The sequence below is a fragment of the Solanum tuberosum genome, unplaced genomic scaffold (assembly GCF_000226075.1).
Source record: "Solanum tuberosum cultivar DM 1-3 516 R44 unplaced genomic scaffold, SolTub_3.0 scf00538, whole genome shotgun sequence".
In the NCBI taxonomy this organism is placed as follows: domain Eukaryota; kingdom Viridiplantae; phylum Streptophyta; class Magnoliopsida; order Solanales; family Solanaceae; genus Solanum; species Solanum tuberosum.
Genome location: NW_006239455.1, coordinates 11,386 through 35,769, shown reverse-complemented (window position 1 = coordinate 35,769; position 24,384 = coordinate 11,386). Strand labels below are relative to the sequence as shown.

The 24,384-nt window shown below is 35.1% G+C and overlaps 3 protein-coding genes across 4 annotated transcripts in view; 1 reads left to right on the top strand and 2 right to left on the bottom strand.

Annotated features, from left to right (window-relative positions):
• LOC102589104 (uncharacterized) overlaps positions 1–1,809 on the top strand; it is a 29,204-nt gene extending 27,395 nt beyond the window's left edge. The window contains exon 11 of the mRNA XM_006365126.2: positions 914–1,809. Within this exon, the coding sequence (XP_006365188.1) occupies positions 914–1,111 (198 nt within the window). The 3' untranslated portion in view covers positions 1,112–1,809. The remainder of the gene's footprint in view (positions 1–913) is intronic.
• A 1,429-nt stretch (positions 1,810–3,238) lies between these two features.
• LOC102588774 (pentatricopeptide repeat-containing protein At5g39680) lies at positions 3,239–10,932 on the bottom strand. 2 transcript variants are annotated; one of them, XR_001472102.1, is made up of 3 exons: positions 10,836–10,932; positions 4,770–7,111; positions 3,239–4,538 (listed from the first exon to the last, which is right to left on the bottom strand). XR_001472102.1 is itself a non-coding variant. In XM_015304326.1 (2 exons), exon 2 carries the CDS (start codon positions 7,021–7,023, stop codon positions 4,897–4,899), a length of 2,127 nt encoding a protein of 708 aa, XP_015159812.1. In that variant the 5' UTR covers positions 7,024–7,111; positions 10,836–10,932; the 3' UTR covers positions 3,239–4,896. The 2 variants fall into 2 exon arrangements, 1 of the variants encoding a protein (XP_015159812.1); XM_015304326.1 differs by having other exon boundaries at positions 3,239–7,111.
• Positions 10,933–13,937: 3,005 nt separating this feature from the next.
• Positions 13,938–23,933, bottom strand: LOC102588446 (uncharacterized). The gene is made up of 14 exons (XM_006365124.2): positions 23,657–23,933; positions 21,360–21,457; positions 20,211–20,293; positions 19,956–20,082; positions 18,914–18,977; positions 17,617–17,714; positions 17,442–17,526; positions 17,194–17,317; positions 16,630–16,731; positions 16,344–16,408; positions 16,067–16,148; positions 14,505–14,584; positions 14,339–14,423; positions 13,938–14,168 (listed from the first exon to the last, which is right to left on the bottom strand). Exons 1-13 carry the CDS (start codon positions 23,881–23,883, stop codon positions 14,366–14,368), a joined length of 1,293 nt encoding a protein of 430 aa, XP_006365186.1. The 5' UTR covers positions 23,884–23,933; the 3' UTR covers positions 13,938–14,168; positions 14,339–14,365.
• Positions 23,934–24,384: the final 451 nt, after the last annotated feature.

The window sequence follows — 24,384 nt, the reverse complement described above, 5'->3', positions numbered from 1 at the left end:
GATTTTGACGGCGGAGAATCTTAGGTAAAGAAAGGTTGTTTGCATGAGCTGGTGTTTCCTTTGTAAGGAGACGGGTGAGGACGTGGACCGAATTCTGATATATTGCAAGTTAGCTACGAGGTTATAGGAGGATACCTTCAGATGGTTTGAAGTTTCTTGGGTTATGCCAAGAACAGTTAAGGAGCTGATGCTCTGCTGGAATAGTGGGGCACAAGATTTGGAATGTTACTCCTCTTGATGTGGGTCATTTGGAAGGAGCAAAATAGTAGAGTTTTTGAAGGGGTGGAGATGTGCTTTGCTCAATTGAGGAGCCTTTGATCCCTTATTTTCTTTTGGAGCACCCATATAGTTCCTGTTTGTATAGAGGAGTGGGTGTCTTTCAGAGAGAACCATATTTTGTAGGTTTCTCCTCTTTTTGGTATATCACTTGAATACAGCCAAGTTGGCCTTGTTATTACTATCAGTGAAACCTTTTACTTGATCAAAAAAATAAATAAAATCATAACAATGAACTGCCTGAGATTTTCTTTCCTTTTTTCAAAATGACCAGTATGTCTTCTATAAATAACTATTCAAACATTGTTTTTTTAGAACATGTTGGGAATGAACTTCTACAAAGAACTTTTCCCGACTTACTGTCCAAGCACCATTAGATGTACATTACATTTTTTTTTCTTCTCTGCCCATCCCAACCCACCCTCAGTAGAGCAACCTTTGTCGGATGCACATCGGACTTAATCGTGTTTAATCTTGGTTCTCAATTTATGTGGTATCCCTGGATGTGCTCGGTTTTCTTCATCCTTTTCTTCTTTGATTAGATGGCCTTGATTGCTTAACATTTTCTTCTATAAACTGTACATCTCTTGTTTGCTGAAAATTGAATCTTTACTGAGTTACTGCTTCTTTCTTGAAGCGTTCTCGTTATGACCTTGAAGAAGAGATGAGGAGTAATCAAAGCAGAGGCAATGAGAGCAGCACATTTAGAACACACACGGATTTTAACAATTATCCGTTTGAGAGAAGTGGAAGTAGAGGCCAATGGGAAGATGTTTGGAGAGCATATAAGAGTACCCAGTCCAGAGAACCAGATAGAAATAGAGCTAACTGGTAGTTGTGATGAACTTACAGTACTTGAGATTCATATAATTCGGTGCACCTCGTGTTCAGCATTCTGCTTGCGTGTGTGTTTGCTGTCACCTCAGTATATGGGATACATGACTTGCAGAACTTAAAAAGAACAGGCGTGAAATTTGTGGATGAAGTATTCAACATACTGACACCTCGGCCTTCCATATTTGGGCACTTCTTGACTAGTCATTCGAGCAGGGTGAACAAAAAAGAAATTGTTGCATAAAATTCCCAACAGCGGGTTTGGTAACTTGGAGAGGGATTAGCATCAAGCTGAACTCATGCATGCAGATATGTTTAGGCACAAACAAGGCCAGTCTGCATGATTGCTGTTGTATAGTTATCAAACAATGTGGATTAATACAGAAGCTGTTCATGGCTCCGGGGACCCTGCTAGTTTTGGTGCTAGCAGAGACCAACTCGACAGTTTGAGAAGGCTGCTGTGGATGACTAATTTTGCTGAGTCGTTTATCTATCATTTTATGTGCTTGTGTAATTCTGCATTTAAGTTTTAAATTATATTTGTAATTTTGTTTGTGTATATAGTGTCTGCTTGTATTTGAAACATCCTAAGAGTGAGGTTTCTTTTCTTCTTTGATATTTTGTTCTTTTCATTTTCTTGATTGTGGGTGGGGTTTTCTGTTGTAATACACCAAAGTCAATTATTTTTTGATTATTTGATTTGTTGAAAATTTCATTTGAAAAACTTAACACACAGCTGTTTTAATATGTCAATTGTATCTTAACATATTCCGTTCGACAGATTTTCTCTCATTGAATTAAATCCAGCCGCGCAAAACAAGAATAATGGGGGAAAGAAAAGGTAAGCGAAACAATTGAAGGAATTTGAACATTTAAGCATCATTGCACAACTGATGTGTGCAACCACTATCAAGAAGCCATGAATCAGAGGATTCATTGATTGAAAAGTATGAAACTGCAAAGAGTTGCTCCTCATGTGCATCTGTAGCTTCTGCTACTTGTGCTTGCAAAGCACCAGAGGCCTTTGCTCTTGATTTGCAGACCTTGGATATGTGCTCCATCTGCTTACAGTTGCCGCATATAGCATCGACCGTCCACCAACAGTACTTCTCCAGATGTGTAGTTCTTTTACAATGTTTGCACGGAGGGAACTTCTGCTTCACATCTCCACTATTATTTCCTCCATCATGCTTGCCCTTATTCTTTTGGTTGACCTGTTGCTTTCCTTTACCAAATATTTGTTTTTGTACAGAGAAAGCTCCTTCAGTGAACTTGTCCCGTCTCATAGTCCTCCTTTGCTCTTGGGCTTGAAGAGCACTCATTAGTTCACCTAATGAAAGTTTGCCCAGGTCCTTGGATTCTTCAAGAGAGGAAATCTTCGATTCAAACCTCTCAGGAAGAGTTGCAAGAACTTTCTCCACAATTCATTTTTCTGTAAATTCTTCACCAAGAAGTCTAATGTTATTAACAATTAAGGAGATTCGATCAGCATACTTACTGATTGTTTTATCGTCCTGTATATTCAAGCACTCGAACTCTCTTTCAAGTTCAACACTTGCATTTGACGTGTTCTATCGCTGCCTTGATATTCTTCTTTCAACCTATCCCAAGCCTCTTTTGCTGTTTTGCAAGCCATGATTTTGTAAAACACAGAATCTACCACAGCATTCTGTATAAGCGACTTGGCTTTAGATTTCTTTGCCTTCTCTTCGTTGTTGGATTTGATTTGAGCCAAGGTAGGATTTGCTGGTAGAGTAGCAAGCGGTTTATCTTCCGTCACAGTTTCCCAAAGTTCATAGGCTTCCAGAAAAGCTTGCATCTTCACAGACCAGATTTGGTAATTTTCACCGGTGAAAGTGAATGGTGGATTTAAAGGTAGGTTGTTGGATGCCATTTGTGTTGTAGGTTAAAACTTTTTGGTCCTGTAAGATCAACTAGAGGCTCTGATACTACTGTTAGAACAAAAATACTCAAGATACTTATTTGAAGAATAAAAATAGAGTGAACTTATGAAATTCCAGCTATATATTAATTTGCATAAGATCTGAATTTATACAAGGAAAAACCTAACCATTTCTTATCTAGTGGCCACTTACAAAGTGGATGTTAAAACTAAATAAGAGCATGTGCCACTAACAACCATAAAAGGGGCCACTAACAGCCATTAAAGGGGCCACTAACTTCAGAAAGTTGAGCAACTAAAGTTGACTAAGTCTAGCTAGAAAATAGGAAGCACTAAACTGAAATAAGTAAAAAACAGTAAAAATAATAAGCTGAAAAAAATGCCAATTGTCTAACAAATATTTCCCGATATCAGGACATTTCCACCTCACTGGAATGATAGATAATTGAGGACAGATTCTTTCCACAACATGAAATATATTTGAAAAAGGAGGGGAGGAGTTTATGGTGGTAAACTGAGCTGCAAGAGTCCTCTGCATCAGCATGGTGATTTGATCAATCACTCTGTTAGTAGTCGACCTGATGCCATCATATTTATAAGAGCATCTGAATTTCCAGATTTCCCAAGTAATAAAACTAGGAAGACATTGAAGAATGATTTCATGTACTTGGTTTTGAGGCTTGATGAGACACCATGCCATGAATTTAGCTCTAATATTTAGGGAATTTTTATGAGGAATTCCACACGCATCATAGAAGTATTTCCACACTCTCTTGGCCACTTCTCCCTCATTAAAAGATGATAATTTGTTTCAATAGAACTATTGTTACAACAACAACATCTGGAAGGTCCGTGGACCTTAAACCAGGAGAGTCAATGGCCAGCTTATCCTTGAGAAGTCTCAAGACACTAAATGAGATCTTAAAGGGCATCTTGTTATGCCAGATCTTGGTGTGAGTAAGAGCAGTGATTCTATGAGTTCTTAGAGCATTCCAGGCAGATTTGGAAGAAAATGAGCCTGATGGATCAGGTGTCCAGATAGGGTAATCTTCATTTTGAGGAGATATGCTGATGGTTTGGATATGTGTAACTAGATAAGAAGGGAGCAAATCATTAAGTTTATCCAGATTCCAAGTGTCATGCACGATGAAGTCAGAGACAAGAATCTTCTTAGATCTGCTGCTTTGCTCAATCAGATTAGCTAAGGCACCTTTGTTGGTCCAATTATCCCACCAAAAAGACACATCCCCTTTGCCAATTTTCCAGAAGATATGCCTCTCACATTCTTTTCTAGTGTCCATGAGTCTTCTCCATAGATGAGACTGAGTGTAGTTCTTCTTTTTGGCCACTGGATGAATCCTTTTACAATATTTAGCATTTAGAAAGGAAGTTAGTAGAGAATTCTTTGTTCTAAAATTCCACCACGCTTTGGCTGTAAAGGAGTTGTATGTCACAAGAATGGATCTGTTCCAAATAGAGCACTAACAGTTGGTACTCCTAGGATCTTTTCACCTCTGGCAGATTTCTGAACATTATGAGATTTTCAAAAGATTAGAACTTGAGGGATTAAAGGATCACACACATTGAAGAAGTACATACTAACGAAGGACAAAAAACTGAAGTAGATACTCCACCAGGTTTTGAACCGTGGACCATTGGCCCTTGAGGATTTCTCAATTACGGAAAAAATGGGTCAGTATTTTGGAAGCTAGAAACAAACTTATTATATGATGAATGACTATTTCAGAAAACTTACATGATTGCTGGTTAAGAAAGCTTTATTTAAGCTCACTGCTTCTGGTTGGCTGAGATATGATTATGTGAGTTTGGGAAAAATATCCTTCGACACCTTGGAAGAAACTATTTGTCAATCATGTGATGATTCACCAATAATCTGCACACGAACAGGACCCATTTTGAAAACTGTGGAATCGATTGACATCTCTTACAACTATCACTCTCATTGTCACCTTCGAGATAAGCTTCAAAGCAGAATGGCAATCATCGCATATCCTGAGATTCTTAATAACATGAATTGGTGCTTGGGATGGTGTTTTCATGAGAGCATATGCAACAGCCAGCTTTTCGCTGTGGTAACTAAGATAACCCTCTTGTTGTTCTTGCTCAACATCATGCAAGACAGAAGCCGTGTCTGGAATATAACCCAATGGTTTTATTTCAGCCAACAATTTTCTCACCTTCTCATGGATTTGAGCTGTTTCTGGGTGTTGAGTGTCATCAGAAACAAACATATGAGTTTCATTTCGTATTTCAGTCCAGCTCAATCCTGGTTCTTTCTTTATGTTCCTTTCTCTTAATAACTTCCGCATCTTTGCTACACCATCCCACCTTTTCACCTTGGCATGCATATTGGACAACAAGATATAGGTTCCCACGTCGTTGGGGTTCAATTGTAACAAATGGTCTGCCACTTTCTGTCCTAAACCATAATTGCGGTGGACGTTACAAGCATTTAGCAAAGTACGCCAAGCAATAACATCCCATGTGATTGGCGTCGACCTCATGAACTTCTCAGCCTCATCAAGTTTCCCAGCTTTACCTAGGAGCCCTACAACACAGGTATAGTGCTCCAACCCAGGTTCAAGGCCAAAGTCCCTCATTAGATGCTGTAAGTAGTAAAATCCTTCTTCTATCCTACCCAAATGTCCACAAGCCAAAAGAACCCCAATAAAGGTTACATAGCTTGGTTGCTCTTTGGCAGCTAACATGTCCTGAAACATATACAATGCGTCCTCACCAAGCCCATGATGAGAGAAACCTGATATTATCAAATTCCAAGTAACAGTATCTCGACATATCATGTTTGAAAATAAGGCCCTAGCGGCTTCAATATGGCCACTCCTAACATACATATTAATTAGAGCATTCCCCACTACGACAAAAGTTCCATGTCCTGTCTTCTCAACACGTGCATGTAATGTTTTCCCGCACCCAAGTGCTGATAGACCCGCACAAGAATGCAACAATACTGCAAATGTGTATTCATTTGGCACAACATCCTGAAGTTCCATTTGTAAGAACATTTTCAGGGCTTCCTCAAAGCACTCATTTTGGAAATTTGCAGCCAAGATTGTTGTCCAAGACACCACATTATGGTCAGGATAAGAATAAAAGATATATCTTGCACCTGAAATTTCACCACACTTTCCGTACATGTCCATGACTGCACTGCTTAAAAACACATCAAGCTGAAGACCTGACTTCAACATTCTGCAATGAACTTGCTGACCCAATTTCAAATCCTTGAGACGAGCACAAAGACCAAATATATTCACATAACTGATTTTGTCCCCCACTGAGCCCTCAGACAACATCCTTGAGAAGACATCCAATGCTTCATTTGTATACCCATGATCCAAGAAGCCCTTTAGTACAACATTATCAGTAATGTTGCTTGATCCAGGAACAGACTTCAAGATTTCCAGAACCCCTTCCATATCTGAAGACATTGTATACAAGGATAGAAGAGCATTCTTCACATACTGATGAAACACTAATCCTGATTTCAACACTAATGCATGACATTGCCGCCCTTCGTGTAGCAAACCACCATTAGAACAAGAAGAAAGTACAGTAGACAAGACATACTCATTTGGAAATAAATTATCCACTGAAACCATGTCTTTCAACAATTTGGGTACTTCCCAAGTAAACCCATTGTGCAAATATCCTGTCATTAAAGTGCTCCAAGAAACTATATTTCGTTGCTGCAATCTGTTGAATATGTGCCGAGCAATAGCAAGTTGTCCACACCTTGAGTAGAGATTAATGAGACAATTATTTTGAATTACTTGGTCTTCTGAGGCATGATTAGATACAATAAGAAGTGCATGGACAACTTTTCCCAATTTGAAGTTCCCATCATCAGCTAACTTTTTCAACAACTTTACAGCATACTTCACAGAAAAGACACTTTGGGAGTTCAATTGGGATAGAGAAGACACACTCGCATGCAGAGGAGCATGGTGTACATTGCTTGTCAAAAACATAGTCAAGTCTCAGTGTAGTTTAGTTTGTAGAGTAATACAACTCCAAGCACTTGAAGGGTATGTTGACTGGACAAAAGAAATGCCAGATCTGAAAATATAAGCAAAGGTATGCTTAAAAAATGTACTGTTTAAACTTATATAGAAAAATATGTGCAAGAAAGATGTATTCAAGTTACTTTAGTGATGCATTTGAAACCAAGACTCTTCTCTTATATTATTTACATATTGTTATATGAGTTTTTTCTTCCCCCAACCACCAGACACAGGAGACTCATCGTTTTTCATTCAACAACAACTATACCTCAATCTCAGGCATGTTAGGGCTAAATTAATGAATTTATGGACTATTAAAGGAAGCGTTTGGTTGGCTAACTTATGGAAATGGTGGAAGAAAACTTCAGTGCACAAAAAAAAAAGAGCAATATAAGTTACCACCAAAGTCCAATCAGGTACTCAGCATAATAAACTCTTGCCATGTTACTGAATTCAGACCAATGAAAAGCGAACACAACACATTAATTAGGCCATGACCACCAAAAAAGGCTTTGAAAACAGAACCAGATTCCCCCTGTTTGGCAGTACAGCAGCGATAGACCCAATGATGAAGTGAACACAACACAGTAATTATGCATAACCACTTAATTAAGTCTTAGATTTTTAAAAAAAAAAGGGAAGTAAATAAAGATTCAGAGTTAAGGAGAGTGAGAAGCATGAAGCATGAAGCATGAAGCATGCGTGGATGAGGAGCTTGACGAACTGGTGGCTGCGGAAGCAAGTAATCATGCATGGGGAGCAAAACTAAATATGCATATGCTTCTTTGTAATTGATTCGGTAGCTGACACAGTTGCATTTATAGCGTTTTAGAGGAGAATTGTAGTTGTTACCTATTGTCTGTGTGCATGCTTCTTTGAGAAACTTTTATTGATAGTAGGGTTCGAACCCACAACACTAGTGTGGAAAACATAACCATGGCCCCTTCCTTATCACTGAGCCATCAACCAATTTTATTAGGGGGTTCACAAGTTAATATACATATATATTTATTTAGTTTTTTTAATACAAATACAAGGTACGGAAAAGCTACTGGGTTCGTTTTAACCCACAAACCTCCGCTTAGCTCCGCCCCTATCTGTGTTCACTTTTTTCTCAATTCTTCATTATGATCACTTCTATCCTTCATTTGGAACTCTTTCAATAGAGAATTTTTTTCTCTTTTATTTTTTTAAATTATTAGTGTTTTAACCACAATTATTGATTTTAGTGCATAATTTTCATTTTGTTGGGAAATGGGATAGGATGGCATATGACCTTATTTTTGTGATGTATTTATCAAATCAAACTTGACGAATACGCTATCATTAGTAAAATATTATTACTTTTTTAGTTTATTGCAAGCTTGTACGTAGTTATAGTGAATTCAAATGTAATAATTTCTCTTTTAGGGATAAATATGCCCTATTTATGTTTCAGGAATAATTATATTAAATTTCATATTGGATATTGGTTATTTTCTCCATGTTTACAAATGAATGAAAACCGATGAGTACGATTATCTACATGCTCCAAAAACAAATGACAACTTTAGAAATTATAATTGTTATCTTATCTCAAAATGGTTGATATGATATTGTTGCTTTTTCTTTGTTAAATTCTTAAGTTTTGAAAACACAAGTTTTAGAGATATTTACTGCAGAAATCTTAAGAAAATAATTGAGGAGAATCAAAATTATATATTCACAATAGTCTCTTCTTAACTAAAGATGTGTAGAATTTTAATGAAAAGAACTAGATAAAGAATAGTTTTCATTAAATCATTTATTATATAAAAATAATATTTTAAAAATGTGTATGCATCACCATTACAACATGTTCAGAAGTGACTACAACCACATATATACTAGTTTAGCACAATTAATCACAAGGTGGGTTGAGGCGACTGCTACATTTTCATTAGATGAGTTATTACTCAGACTTCACAAAGTCCTTGACAAAATGAGGTCACAGGTTCAAAACTCAGTGGAGACAAAGAACACTAGGTGATTCTTCCCATCCATCCTAGCCTAGGTGGATAGAATTACCTGATATATGTTGCTGGTGAGAGGTGGAAGGTATTGATCTTAGGCGTATTTATATGTTCATTTACTATATTTTGCCCACATGTACCTTTAGTTTTAAGAGCATTCTTTACTTTATTGGTTGTGTTTTGATGAGTATTGTGATAATTGTGCACTAAAATATGTGATTAGATATTGCAGGAAATTGATGCAAGAATCAAGTAAATAGGAGTTGAAGCAAGGGCTGAAAGCTTGGAAAGAAATCAGAGGAGTGCACGAAACAGAACAATCAAGAGAAATCTGGGTTGTAGCGCACTGGTGGCGCGTCGCCCCAGGCCCTAAACTACTGGAGCCCCAGGGCTTGGCGCACTGGTGGCGCGCCGTGCCAGACCCCAAATTATTGGAGCCCCAGGTATGGCGCTATGGTGGCGCGCTGCCCCACAAAAGCCCCAACGAAAAGTTCCGATTTTAGGATTCTGAATCTAAGAAGAAAAAAAGATTATTTTCCCTAACCCTATAAATAGAACATTGTGCCTCTTTTGGAGGAAACCATCATACTTTTCAAGTGCAAGAGGCACAAGATAGAATTCACCCTTAGGGATCTTTTCTTCTTCTTCTTCTTCTCCTTTCTTAGACATTACTTTGCATGAAAATAATTATCTTTGTGATTTTGATTAGTCTTAGTAGCTAAGAACCCTTGTTCTGGGGTTGCGGCAACGAATGATTGTTGAGCATTAATTTTATGGATGAAGTTGGTTATCATATAAATTATTCTTTGTGTTCTTGAATTAGTATTTTGATGCTTGATTACCATTAAAATAAATATATTGTCTACTTTTGAACTCGAGAGAGGAATAGAGAGATAAAACGTTGAATACTCACTTGAATTAATTTGTGTTTAGGATAGAGATATACCTAAGTCTTGTGTTTGGTTACGAAACAAGAAGATAGCTTTAATACTCACCAGTTGATTGAATCAATCTCCTCTATCTCCTCTCAACGATGTAGTTAGACTGTCAACTAGGATAGGTGATTAGAGGTCGAAAGATCATAATCATAAAATTAACCTCGGAAATCAATAATTTGATAACCATCTAAAATCCATACAAGATATGTGAAGCATGAATTCTTAGTTATGCAGCAACCCTGAAATTTTCCCATTTATTTTTAACATTATCTTGAAGTTGAATCATTGTTAGTTAGTATACTTCTTTCATTCTTAGTATTCCAATATTAATCAAACTCTTGTGGCACACTTGCATAAATAATTAGAATTAGTATAATTTGATAGATAGTTAATTGACAAGTCCTTTAGGTTCGATAATCCAGCTTTTTCAAAGCCACTATATTACTTGCACGACCGCGTACACTTGTGTGTGCATTTGGGAGCAACAATTATCATTTGAAATTAGTCGAGATGCGCGAAAGTTATCCCAGACACCACAGCCATTAAAAAAATAATCGTTCGGGCAATTAATCGAACACTTGGAGTGCATAGTTTTTCTTTGCAAGTTTTAGTACTCTACAGCCATGAATTAGCTTCCCAAAATCCGTGAATTAGCGGGAATTGCAGTTTGCTACTCGCTTTGAAAATCACAATACATACCACAACTCCTATTTGATCCGAACTTCAATGATCACATTCACAACTTAAAGCACACGATGAACACCAAACAAAAAGAAGAGAAACAGAAAAACAATCGTCACTATTTTGGGGTGTGGGAAGAAAAAGGAGTTAAGAGAAGAAAAATGTTTACCTGAGTGAAGCTTTCCAATGGAGCAGTGATGGATTGAGAGGGAGAAAGTGATGTTCCAGTGTTTAAATATAACGGAAAAGAGTCGAATACAAATAATTTGATCTAAATATATTCATATTCCATATTCCTAATAATTTCATCCAAAAATATCCTTATTGTTAATTAATGAGTCAAAAATATATAAATATACTGCATTACTACTTTTTTTTTTCTTTTTAATTATATATTTTTCCAGATAAAAACATTACTTCTAAAGAACTATATATATATATTTTCAGAAAAATGGTCTCAAAAATACTCCAACTTTGACCGAAATTGTTGTTACGATACCAAACTTTATGGAGGACCTTTTACCCCTTGCACTATTTAATAGTGTATTTAAAAGGTATATATGTGCCCACGTGAACACGTTATTATTTATATTTATGCAATATTTATGATGTCCACGTGGTCATATATATACCTTTAAAATATACTATTAAATAGTGTAGGGGGTAAAAGCAAAGTTTGGTATCGTTACTGCAATTTCAGTCAAAATTCGGATATATTTCAGACCATTTTCTCTATTTTTTCTCTTTTAAAACCATTTTAACTAATAAATAAGTAGGAAATATTTCTTTTTTTATTCTTAATTTTGTTTTATCAATTAACATAGAATAACTATATGTACATTTTTAACTAATAATGTATTTATTTACTATCGTCCGATTTCATCACCATGCCTATATTTATGTACTACAAACATGAAAAAAAGGAAGATAAATTTTTATGTAAATATTTATAATCCAATTCAATCGTAGTAATATGAAGATATTGAATCTTTTCAAATATAATTCATTTTTTACTATTGTTGTTGAAGTTTAACAATTTTTTCTGAGACTTATTATAATCTCAATATGATGAACATTTTCATTCATCAGCGTAGTAACACATTAGCTCTTCAGGAGCTTTTGATTAAAATTGTGTACTATTACATGTTTCATAACACTATTTGTATGGTGACATTTCTTTCAAGTAGAAAATTATTACTATTTTCATGATCAAAATCATTACATGCAACAATTGTTTCTTGTTTTACTCTTGTTGTACCATAGGTACGCAATCAATGACAAGTTTTTGCGATCACACAATAATATTCATTTTAGTCATGACTACAATTTTTATAGATGAGAATTATTTCTTTCTTTTGCCCTTTCGATAGTTACTAATAAAATATATCACAATGTTTGTGACATACTAAAATTACACGATCAATGATCGTTTATGTCAATTTTTTAATCTCAAATCACCCATAGAGGTGAGTTGTAACATTTATCCAAACATACATAAATACTATGTTCTTTATTCATAACTTTTATCGCAAATTAACATATTCATTTGCAAGAATGAACGAGCATTCACGATGTTTCACGAGTCTCATTCTATTTAAGGAATAGACTGTGATCACATGTATGTGCTTCGTAAATTTTTAATAGAATCATATTATCTTTCTTTGATATTTATCACATTTGTATAACACACCTCAACATCCCTTTGAAAGGTCAAGTGCATCATCACTTTTTATTTCTTTATTTTGATGGAGGATTTATAGAACTTATTAAATTAGGTTACACCATCACCACATGTCGGATACCTTTCATGCCAAATTGATGACAAAATTTGTCTTCCTTTTGAAGGATCATTTTGAAAATTCATATTTTTCTTCTGTTTATAATTATCACAATGACGACTATAATTATTTTGTCCTTCTACACCCCATATTTATACATTTAGCCACTTTAGTTTCTTTCAAACCTATCATGCACTACTATATTCACACTATGTAATACAGAAAATCAATGGGGCGGCATGATTTTGTCACAAGTATATTATTTTACCTTAATTATTATTATATCATCATTGTGATGTATTAAGACTTAAATTAACGTTTATAGGCACAAAAAGAGTCAATAATGTAATTAAATACCTCATCACTATGAAATTGCCTTAAGAATAAGTTAGGGTCATGAAGTGACAATATTAATAATAGGACAAAATGCATTTGTACCTCACCTTTTCACGGTTGAATGCACAACAATTAGACTAATTTTAGTTACACCACTTTAACAAATAATATGTGGAATTCAACTTCGAAAAATACTTACAAAAATAAAAATTTAGTGTTGATAACGTATTGTAAAATTAAAACAAAAATATGACACAAATAGTAAAAATGAAAGCAATAGAAGTAGTGAGACGAGAGAAAAACTTTCTTATTTTTTCAATAAGTATGTTCAAATATTTTTTAAGTGTATCAATGTGAACCTTCATGCCTCTATTTATCGTGTTACACAGAGACATTCAAAGTGTTGTCATAAACATTGATATTAACTATGAAAGTTATGGAGAAAGATCATGGCGTAAGTTGTGAAGGTGTGAGAGTTAAATGCTAAAATAATGAACATCTTAGATTTTCTTAAAAACACGAAAATAGAATGAGTCATAAATAAATTAAACATTTTAGATTTTTTTCACATAAATTAATGTTTGATTATTTCATTAAAGATCACTAATTGAGAAGCCAATATATCAAAGAACAAAGATTACTATTTAAAAATGTAGTAAATAAAATTTATCAAAATGAAAGAACGTTTGTTATCACACCAAAGAGGTTCCTACTATATGTGATAGTGCTAAATCTTTTAATTTTTGTTGGAATGTTCTTAATATTCGTTTCTACAAGAATTTATCTTTTTGTTATTTGAATCTTAGGTAAAATAAATATTTGTTAGTTTAATGTTGTCATTCATCAACTTATTTTCTCACTCCTGTGATCGAAGCGTGCACTTATGTTTTTTCCATACCTAATGTATTATTTCTCACTTAATATGGATCAGAAAATCCAAAATAATTACAAAGTCAAAGTAATTCCTGAAATACTCATTCTCTCATAAATAATTACAGCCTATACCCCATTCATTAAGATTGATAATTTTCGCTTAGCTGATACTAAATCAATATCATATACTGTATTGGTATCATTAACGCTGATAATTTTTGCTTAACTGATACTAAATCAATATGTATTGATATTATTAAAGCTGATAATTTCGCTTAACTTGATACCAAATCAGTATATATATATACTATAAGAGTATATGTATATTGGTGTAAATATTTCAGACCAAATATCCTGAACTCACCTCTGCTATTGACAAACTTGTTAAGTCTATTCAAATGGAAGGACAAAGTATTATAAAACTTGACAACTAACAAGCTGTACGCATTCAAATCTTAAAGACTGCACCAATATATAGAGAAGGTGAGGGTGCATTTTGGCTCCACACTCGACGCCTGAAAAGGAAAAAGGAAACAATCTTAAGTTCTATGCACGGACATTGTAAAATATGTTTACACAATCAAGTCACTTGAAAGATACGCAACTAATAAATATTGAGGATTTTATACTTATGAGATGCAAAAGGTGCATATTATAAACCATCATAAAACCTTGGCACACTCACTTGATCAGTCAAATCTCTATATTGAATTTATGAATATATCCCAAAACCGAGCTCTTTCGGATTTGTTTCTACCATCCATGGAGCCCTACAAAGAAGAAAGACGTATTTAGTTGAAATTATATAGTTAAGTAACATATTGGAGGAGAAAATGATAACAAATACATACTTGTTTAGTATGAAGTTTATCGTTCCCTCGGAAGCTCTTTGGAGAAGAACTTCCCTTGCTTCAACTGCGATTCCTTCTGGCTGCAAGGGAAGCCCAAGAAATGTTTAAATAAAAAAAGGTATTCTTACATAACTGTTCAGGTAACAAAAAAATATTTCAACGAAATTGGTTGTATGTATATGTAATGCATCGATATTCTAAGATAGTGTATATATGGTGTATAACTATGTATATACATCCATATACAATGTTTATATAATATTTACATTGCAGACTAAGTTTTTTTTTCAATCCTGACCAACTCAAATTTCCTCTAAGCAGTCCCAAATTTTAGATATGATATAGTCTCAATGTTTCGAGTCTTTTGATATATTATTCACTCGAACGATTCACGTTTGCGGTAGGTCGAATTAAATTATTAATTTAGTTAAGTGCATATTTATTTATGTGTCAATTTTGGTACGTCGGAGAGGAGTAATAGTTGAGAAACATACCTGTTCGAATAGCCGCCAGCATAGAGGAAACACAAGGAAGAAAGAAAGGAAAATTGACAAAGTTTTAAAGAAGGCAACATATGCACTTCACTTGAAAGAATAAAGGCTGAATGACCATTTATAGTAATAAATGATAATTAGGATATTTTAGGTAAGAAATTTTGATTCAATGGACATTTTGTATAATTTTCCCAAAAAAATGTAAGAACAAAAGTTGGTCTTTGGGTTAGGTGTCCCACATAAGGTTGAAGGTATGTTGTTTCCTTACATGGTTTTGGGCAGAGGCAAATCAAGATTTAGATTCTATGGAATGGAGATTCTAGGACAGCTCAGGACCCCAATACTCGTCCTATTTGGTTTGATATTGCTAGTTTGCTACCGCACATGACTTCGAGAGTCAAGCACTTTTCTTTTAAAAAACAAATTGGGGGTAGCGGAAGGGAAATGGGGAGGAGATTACAAGACAAGGAAGGTGAAAATTTAGGTAACCAACCAACTGAGCTACTAAGATTCCCTCTAAGCGCTAATAACTAGATTGAAAATTTAATATTTGTATATATTTAGTGATTTTCTACATACATATATGAGGTATAGGCCAAAGCTATAGAATTCGACTGAACTCATAACTTATGCTATGGATGCGCCCCTGATCTTGAGTAATCTTCACCTCATGACTAAGTTGCGCGAACTCTTCACTTTCAATGTCGTACCCGTGTCAGATTCTCCAAAAGTACACTACTTTTGGCGAATTCAACACACACCCTTCGACATTTTTGAAGAGTCTGGACAACATAGCCTCTTGAACATATTTTGAGATTAGGTTAGCCCCAAGTCCATTTTTCTTAATATATGTTGGGTCCCCATGTTATATTGTCCACACACCGGATGACCAGTCCTGGGTGTGCGGGTATGTTATGTGTCTCACATTGTTTGAAGGTATAGGGTGTTGTCTTATTATATGGTCTAGTTTTTGAGGTTAAGTTAGGCCGAATGTCATTTTCCTTACTTGTTAAGTTGACAGGAACAATAATCCACAGGTATGTTTGCAGTTGGTTCGTCAATACATACCTCTTCGGGAAACCAGACACCAGGTTTTGTGCTTCCCTCAAGAATAGCAAGGACAAATGCAGCTGTTGAAATTCCCACTGATCTGAAAAACAAACAAATAGCTTACAACCTTATGTGAAGAAACTTGCATTACCTTTTTGCTTAGATTTTCCCAAGAAAGAAATGAGGGAACTAACATTCAACAAATGTGTAACTTGACCAAAAATTTAGAATCAACAAATGAAGAGAAATTAAGAGATTTTACATTGACTGGAGCAGAAAAAGCTAACCAACTTACTTAGAAAGTCTTTTATGACTAAATATGCCAATTCTGTTGTGTCCATCTGAGCATTCTAAATCTACCTGTTTCACAAAAGATCAAAAAAACTTTGTGAGCTTACTGTTTGCAAGTAAGATTTCAGAATTTTAGGCTTTCTCAGCAGAGATAATGTCAAAGCATATCGAATATATAGTGAAATAAATAAAATTGTACCTTCTCTTATAGCTTAAGCTTTTAGATGAGGTAGCCACACAATTCAACAAATAAAACTAAATAAATTAAAAATAATTAGAAGACATCTCACTCGCATTGAGACTGCCTCTCCAGCTGTTCCGTCAACGGCTCGAACAACTGGATCGAATAGTTGAACCAGCTGTTGTACTTTGCTTCTATCCCTCAGAAATTCCTGCAGAAGTTGTAGCATATGATTATGATGCCTATTGAGCGAGTGACATATTCTTTTGAAAGTTGGAATGTGGGATCCCCATGACTTCAACAAACTATAGCTGATTACTGACACATCAAGATCAAAATACAAAATGGAAATGAAAATGAATGTTCCAAGCCTAATTTGTTCTCTCACAATATCTATGCACACACTGGAAAAAAAAACGAAAATTGTTTAAGAGCTACATAGATCTTTTGTATCCATTCTGCTCTTACAAGTCCAGTATTAAGAGGACTAATTATCATGTCGAGACTTTTTTACACTATCCGTTAGTAGACTGACTTTATTCAGATTGGGGACCAGATATAGTTTGTTGAAGTCACATAGGTGGAGTTTTATTTTAAGATTTTTAAAAATATACAAAGAGGATTCCACACCATATGGGATTTAAGCATCTAAGTATCAAGTTGAGAGACCAACTTGAGGAAGTAAATTTCTCATAGCAATCATTCCCCAGTTCCAGAAGAATGGATCTGTTCCAAACCGAGCACTAACAGTTGGTACTCCAAGGACCTCATGCACACTTTTCACCTCTGGAAGATTTCTGAAAATTATGAGATTTTCAAAAGATTAGAACTCGAGGGATGAAAGGATCACACATATTATAAAAGGAAAATAGGGCTCAAGGCTAGATCCTTCGAAACAAATTTACTGTTCCAAGTACTCACAGAAGGTAAACATCCTTCTTGCCGATCCCCATTCCAAAGTCAATACTAAGCATCCCACTATAAGGAGTCAATTTGATTTTCTCTCCTGGTACATAGTTTCAATTCAGTGATGAGATCACAATAAATACAAGAGGGTCAGGATGGGGGGAAAATCCAGTCCATCTAAAAAGCTGACCTTTATTATATGCAATTACGTCCTCTCCAAGAAGCAAAAAACTAGTAGCTAAAATAGTAGGTCCAGCACCACCAGTGCCAGCAGTGTAGTAGTAGAATCTGAAATAAATATCTAAACATGTTAGAATTGTAAAAGATTTATCAGGAAAAAGACGATAAGGAAAAAGTATTGACATTACTATTTTTATGTGTTCGGTAGGAAGGAAAAAGTTTTTTCAGGAAAATAAGTGGTTTCTTACTAGTTTCATGTGTTCGGTACGTAAGCAAAAAATACTATCCTAAAAGCATTTGTATATAATCTTAGATAAATACTACGGAAGGTGGGGTTGGGACGTGGTGGGAATGGGGACTACAGGGCTGGATGAAGATGAAGTGAGTTGGAGGGTGGGGAGAGCACAATCAATGTGGAATGCCATTTGTGGAACTTATTTTCTTGCTACCATTAGGGAAGTCATTTTCTTCATTTTTAAGGAACTTGTTTTCCAGAAATTTAGAGCAACAATAAAATTGAACACCGAACACTCCCTACAACGCAAAGTAAAGTCCAGGCTACTTGATCATCTTTCAAGGCAATAGGTGATGTTGCTTAAACCATAGGTATCAGGAACGAAAAGATTGAGTATTTTCTTAGTTTGTAGTTGATAGATAACATCAAAATGAAGCTGTCTCATTGAAAAGCATTCCTGTCCTAATATTAGAAAGATATCTCAGGTCAACCAATATTGTTTACACAGTTAGTACTTAGTAGTGAGTAGTCACCCATTAGATAGACCTATTAGAACTCCACACGATTAAGTGTATCGAATTTAGTCTCCTTATATGATCTTACGTAATCCTCACCACTTGAGCTAACATATAAGGTTGAGTTACCCTAGAAGGGAACAGTCAGCAAATGAAGAAGTATTCCAGTAATGAAAGATCTCCTGACTAATTGTTACAGAGAGAGTGCCATCTAAAGTAACTCTTTATGGGAAAAAAGAGCTTTTAATTATATACACTGACATTATAAACAAATTTTATAGTATAAGTGCATATTAATTACTTATAGCAGCTTATTCTTTTATTTCCAGGTTACCATGTAGGGCTTGATATCGAAAGTTACTTGTTGTAGGCAACTAAAACTAATTGTGTAAAAGTTCTTTACACGGTCAATGCACAAAATATAAACCCTTGAAAGAATTAATAGGAAAGATAAGGTATTCTTTGAATGACTTAATGTTCATTCAAATATCTGACCAACACCTGACAATGTGGTAAAATGAATTAATAAGGCCAAAAACAAAGCAGGAAATTGTCACCTAAGCCTCTCTAATTCACCCTCGCTTTCAAGTTTTGCAGTGCGAACAAGCTCTGCTGCCATCACTGTCATATTAGTAGAAAAATAATGTTTGAGTTCACTTGATAGAGCAGTCACATTTACAATCCTAAAGAAGGAAAATGCAATGCAGCAACCAATTGAAGCTACAATAGTGTCATCTTGTCAAGGGAAAGTAATCAGGTAGAGTATTTGATTAATTAATTAACAAAATAATGACCATGAGATAGAAGTATTTCTTGCTCAAGTCCATGATAATTAAGGAATAGACTATACGATAAATCTTCTATGTTTTACAAGAGGAAATTACCTCCTCTATGGCTGCAATGGATCTAACGGAGCCAAAACCCAAGGCCGTTGGCTCGACTAGACTCTGGTTACCAAGTAATAGAACTCAAGAACGAGCTATTCAAACTCTAATTTTATGCTTGATCCTAGACCTAGAGTGACAACAACTCAAATGATTGAACTTGGCTCAAACATAAGAAAATTTTAAAATTCCACACATGTAATGTTTCAAGTTCTTAATCACATCGTAAAATCACCAAGTAGTCCACACAATCTAGATATGTGTATACATCAGAACATATGCATCTGAAAATCAAGCCAGGTTGTGGAGCTTTGAAGCCAAACAACTTCTTCTTCATATTCTAGCTTAAAAGTTATTCGAACCACTTCTAGATAATTGAACTCTATTTGAGAGATCAATATCATTTGGGTTCAAATCCAATTTAATCGACTTTACACTAGAACTATATGAAGAAGCTACCATTTTTCTGCTTATCAATAGTAAAGTAGATAAGAAAGAAACAAAATCTACCTCTTTAGATAAGAATAGCTAAAGCTAGAATTTCTTCAATGAAAAAGTGAGAGCTAAAAAACTTTGAGTGTCACCCACGCTCTAATTACAGTATACATAACAGTAAAGCTTTGATGAAAAATATCGAAGATGAGAAAAGGCAGAACTTAAGCAGAAATTTCCTTTGTTAAATGAACAAATAATTATAACATAAGTCTTATAGTACCGTTGCTCACTCCTGGGTAGATTCCACCAGTAGTTATGGCAGGAATATTGGCTTCCAGTGCTTTATTCATATAGGACTTTGCTCGTGTTGCATAGCTTGTGTCATCACAAATATCAAGATAGGCTGTCTGTTGGATGACACGACTTAAACGTTTCAATGATCACTTCAATGAGAGGAAGAGTTTCTTAATTCTGTAGTCATTCTTTTAAGAAAGTTAAACTTGGAAGTTATGCTAGCTGATTACCTTTCTCTCACCTTGGTCCCAATGGCAGCTTCTAGTACTTTACAGTTTTCTGACTGTTGGAATGGCCCAGCAGCATGAACCACAATGTCCGCATCTACAAAATCGTTAGACAGTTAAATAAATATTGCTAGACTGTTAGCAGAAGGGTAATGTCTGTACATCAAGATTCTAGTATGACTGAGGTTTCTTTTTTTAATAAATAATTAGATTCCCAGCATTTCAGCCAATATTTGGACTATGAAGACATAATGTGATATTTCGTAAGTAGGAAGAGAAGTGGCATGCATCATAAACAATAACATGCAAAAAAACAATAGAATCATTTGTGCGTGAGAATTTCCTGTTGTACCTTCTCAAAGTATGAAAAACAGCTAGACATAATGGTGAAAATATTAACAATTAAACAGACAATGGAAAAATGACTATAGTTTTGTTTTATTGTTCACTTGTCTTTGTGTTGCCTTTTATTTTCCCTCAGTTAAAGGGAGTTGGTGAGAATCAGATCTAGGTAAAGCAATAGCGACGGATGTTTCTGTTAGGCTGCAATTTCGCTTTATATGTTAACAGCATGAAAAGGAAATGATAAACCTTTTTCCTTAGCCTAGTGTCAATTATGCAATGCCTTAACTGCTTTCCATGTCTATGCTGATCACCCGGGAAGCTGTAGTATATCAACTTGTCTTAATTTACTTACAAGTATCCAAAAGTAAGTGTAGTACTCATGTATAACAATCATATTTTCTAACATGTTCGTCAAACAGGAAATTTGGCTTCCTACTAAAACAATACAGTAACTGCATTTATGCTAGTTTAACTTTTAGAAGAGTACAAAGTGAAATTACGCCACTTCGTCTAGAGTCATACAACATAAATTCCTTAATTGATAGTCCAAATAAACAGTTTAATGCAAAGGATATCAGTTTACTGATTCCTGCTATGTGGCAGCAGGAATGGGATTAAGTGCAGAGAGAAAGGACCAATGACTAAAATATAGGTTATTCCCATTAAGGAAAACCGATATAATAAATAACACATACATTACAGGATAATGTTGCTAATTGATAATCCATACTCATCAATACTATAACTTGCAATAGACAGCTGCATTTGATAAAGTGCTCGTAAGTTCAAAGTATGAAAAAGGGAAGGATATGGTAGACCTGTCAAATTGGCTTCTAACGCTTCTCTGTCGTCTATATTTACTTCAGCGAATTCTGCATTCTTTCCTAGTTTTGACACCATGGAAGCCCCTTTCTCCCTGTAATAGATAATATGATACACAATAGTTTTTCTTTATTCAAGAAGTCCAAAGTTACACAATAAATTTAGAACGAAATGTCGAAAACCTAGAAAGTCATATAGAAAATGAGATAAACCAAGAGATCAATTTAACTGTGAGTTCGGATGAAACACACAGACAAAATTGGCTAATATGCCTTGGGTGGGAAAGTTCTTGAATTGAGTGGGAATGTCATAGCACTCGAGACAATCAAATAATTAATCTACAATTTATCTCTCAAAGGATTAATTAATTGTTTGGATGTGGACATGTTATACCATGATATTTGGATGTGGCCACGTTGACTCTCCAAAAAGGTTGCCGCACCAGTGTCGAATCCTTCAAAAATACACTATTTTTGGAGGATTCGAGTAGCACCCGTCGACATTTTCGAAGAGTCCGAGTAACATAGGCCATGTTACACAACTGAATTTGTGCATAAAACTCTTTGGATTCACAAACTCAACCTCTCAATGGGGGTTCATTTTCCTCTTTATACCTTCATTTTTTGGATATCACTTTTCCAAAATCATACAATTATTAGCACCATATCATACCAAAATTAGTGATAATCCGCCAGGTACTTTTTCATTAACAAAAAGAAGTCTTACGCGAGATTTACCTTAGATACTCTTCCTTCAAAGATTCTCCTCAGTTTTACATGGTAAAAAAAGGAACTTCCGAAATCAGCACTTAACTTTCTTGATTAACAGTCTAACAATTTCTTTAACATAATGAATCCTTATAGCTTTGAGCCTTTGCAGTGGTTGGTCAAGAAAGCCTTCAATAATCTAGGTAAAAACTATTTTGACATCCTTTTTACTTGTTCCTCTTTTCCATTTGCATTACTTTCATTCTAATTTATCTTTTGTTGGAAGTGTTAATCTAGCTTCATGACAACAAACCAACAACAGCGCATCGCCGACAGAAGGGACAAGACGACCGGTGCACACCTAGGGCGGACCGGCCAGCCTATCCCAAAGTCCAACTACGAGCTTTTTAACTGCAACAACTTAAATATACGCTATTGGAGCTGGAATTACCGCGGCTGCTGGCACCAGACTTGCCCTCCAATGGATCCTCGTGCAACAAATCCAAGTAAAAGACATGACAACAAGCATCAAAATCAGATAAATTGTCACCAAGGATTATAAGACAAAGAACATCAAATCCGTCATCATTTTTGTAATGAGGTTTGCTAACTTTATAAGAATGGCAATGTTATGTACCGAGTCCAACTTATGCCTTTTAGATGTTGGGGAAGAAAAACTTATGTTAGTCTGAGTTAGTTAAAACTAGACACTTTTAGATGTTGAAACTAAGCAATTTCAAGTTTTACCATTTTTGTCTCTACCAAGTAGCCAACTCTTTACAAATAAATAATTCTGGTCTGTGAAACTCAACCAATTGATAACATTTCTTATTTTAATAAGCTTTCTTTCATATTTTCAAATGCCAAAATATGAAAATCAAACTTGTGAACAAAAACTCATTTTCAGCTGATTTACACTCATTAGGTGGAGAAGGCCCTTATATCCTTGTGTCATATTACACATTCCACCTACCACTTAGACGTCATTATTAATCTTTAGTACTCAAAAATTTCATCTTAACAATATCCAATTTACTAATAAACACATATTTGTTTAAAAAAATATCTTACACTCTCAACCAAACATTAGAAAGTATTTTCCAAGAAAAGCATTTTCTATTGAAAATGACCAAACAAAACAACAACATACCCAATGTGGGAAAACAAAACAACAACAACAACAACAACAACATACCCCGTGTAGTCCCACACAAAGTGGGGTCTGGGAAGGGTAGACTGTACGCAAACCTTACATCTACCTCAGAGGCAAGGTAGAGACACTGTTTCAATAGACCCTCGGCTCAAGACAAAAACAGTCTAGAAAAGGCCGTAATGGAAGTACAAGATACAACGGATAGTAACAAAAAACACTACATAGTAGCAAAACAGCACTACAACAAAATAATACTACAATCAAACTACACGAAAATGACCAAATAGAAAGTACCCAAATTGCAGGACATAGAAAGATAGAAATGTGGACCAAAAAAACATCTTCAAATCAAGAAAAAAACTCTATCTTTATCCAAATTTCATCCCAATAATGATATTCTGAGTTACCCAAAAACTGAAAAAGGGTTTATTACCTATTTCGACCAGCAATAACAATGTTAAGGTCAGGACAGAGCTTAGAAAGAGCAATAGCAGTAGAACCACCAACTCTTCCAGTTCCACCAAGTATTACTACTTTTGAATTTTTCACTTTCTCTGCTATTTCTACTCTCTTTTCATTCTCTTTTGCTAAATTAGCAACTCTTACAAATACCCTTTTCTTGATTCCTGTAGTCCAGGAGTACATGCCCAGACTAGCCATCTTTTTAAAATTTCTCTACTCTTTTTTTCCCCTTTTGTCTTTCAGTTTAACAGCTTATCATCTTCTTGATTACAAATATGTGGGGAAACAACTGCCAGAAATGCAATACTTGGGTGGGTCCCTCAACACCTCCTAAAATGATATAAATTATTAATTTCGTCTCTCAATTATTAGCAGCTTTAAAAACACACATCTACTTTACTATACAATATGACATAGCAAGTGGTATCAAACTCTATTAGGAGCATGTGACTTTTAATAAAAAGTTGAGATAAGTGTTGGAAACATTTCTAAACTTGACAAAAATTTAGAGTGTATTTCACTCCTATTATAAGATCGGAGTGTATTTAAGTTCACTTAATCAATAATTCAGGAATGAAACTAATAATTTGTTGCAACGACCCTCCTAGTCATTTATGTGCTTTGCCTTCTGTGTGTCGTTTAGAGAGTTCCTGTAGCGACCCCAAGTCATTTATGACTTGCTGGGAGTGATAATTTGGT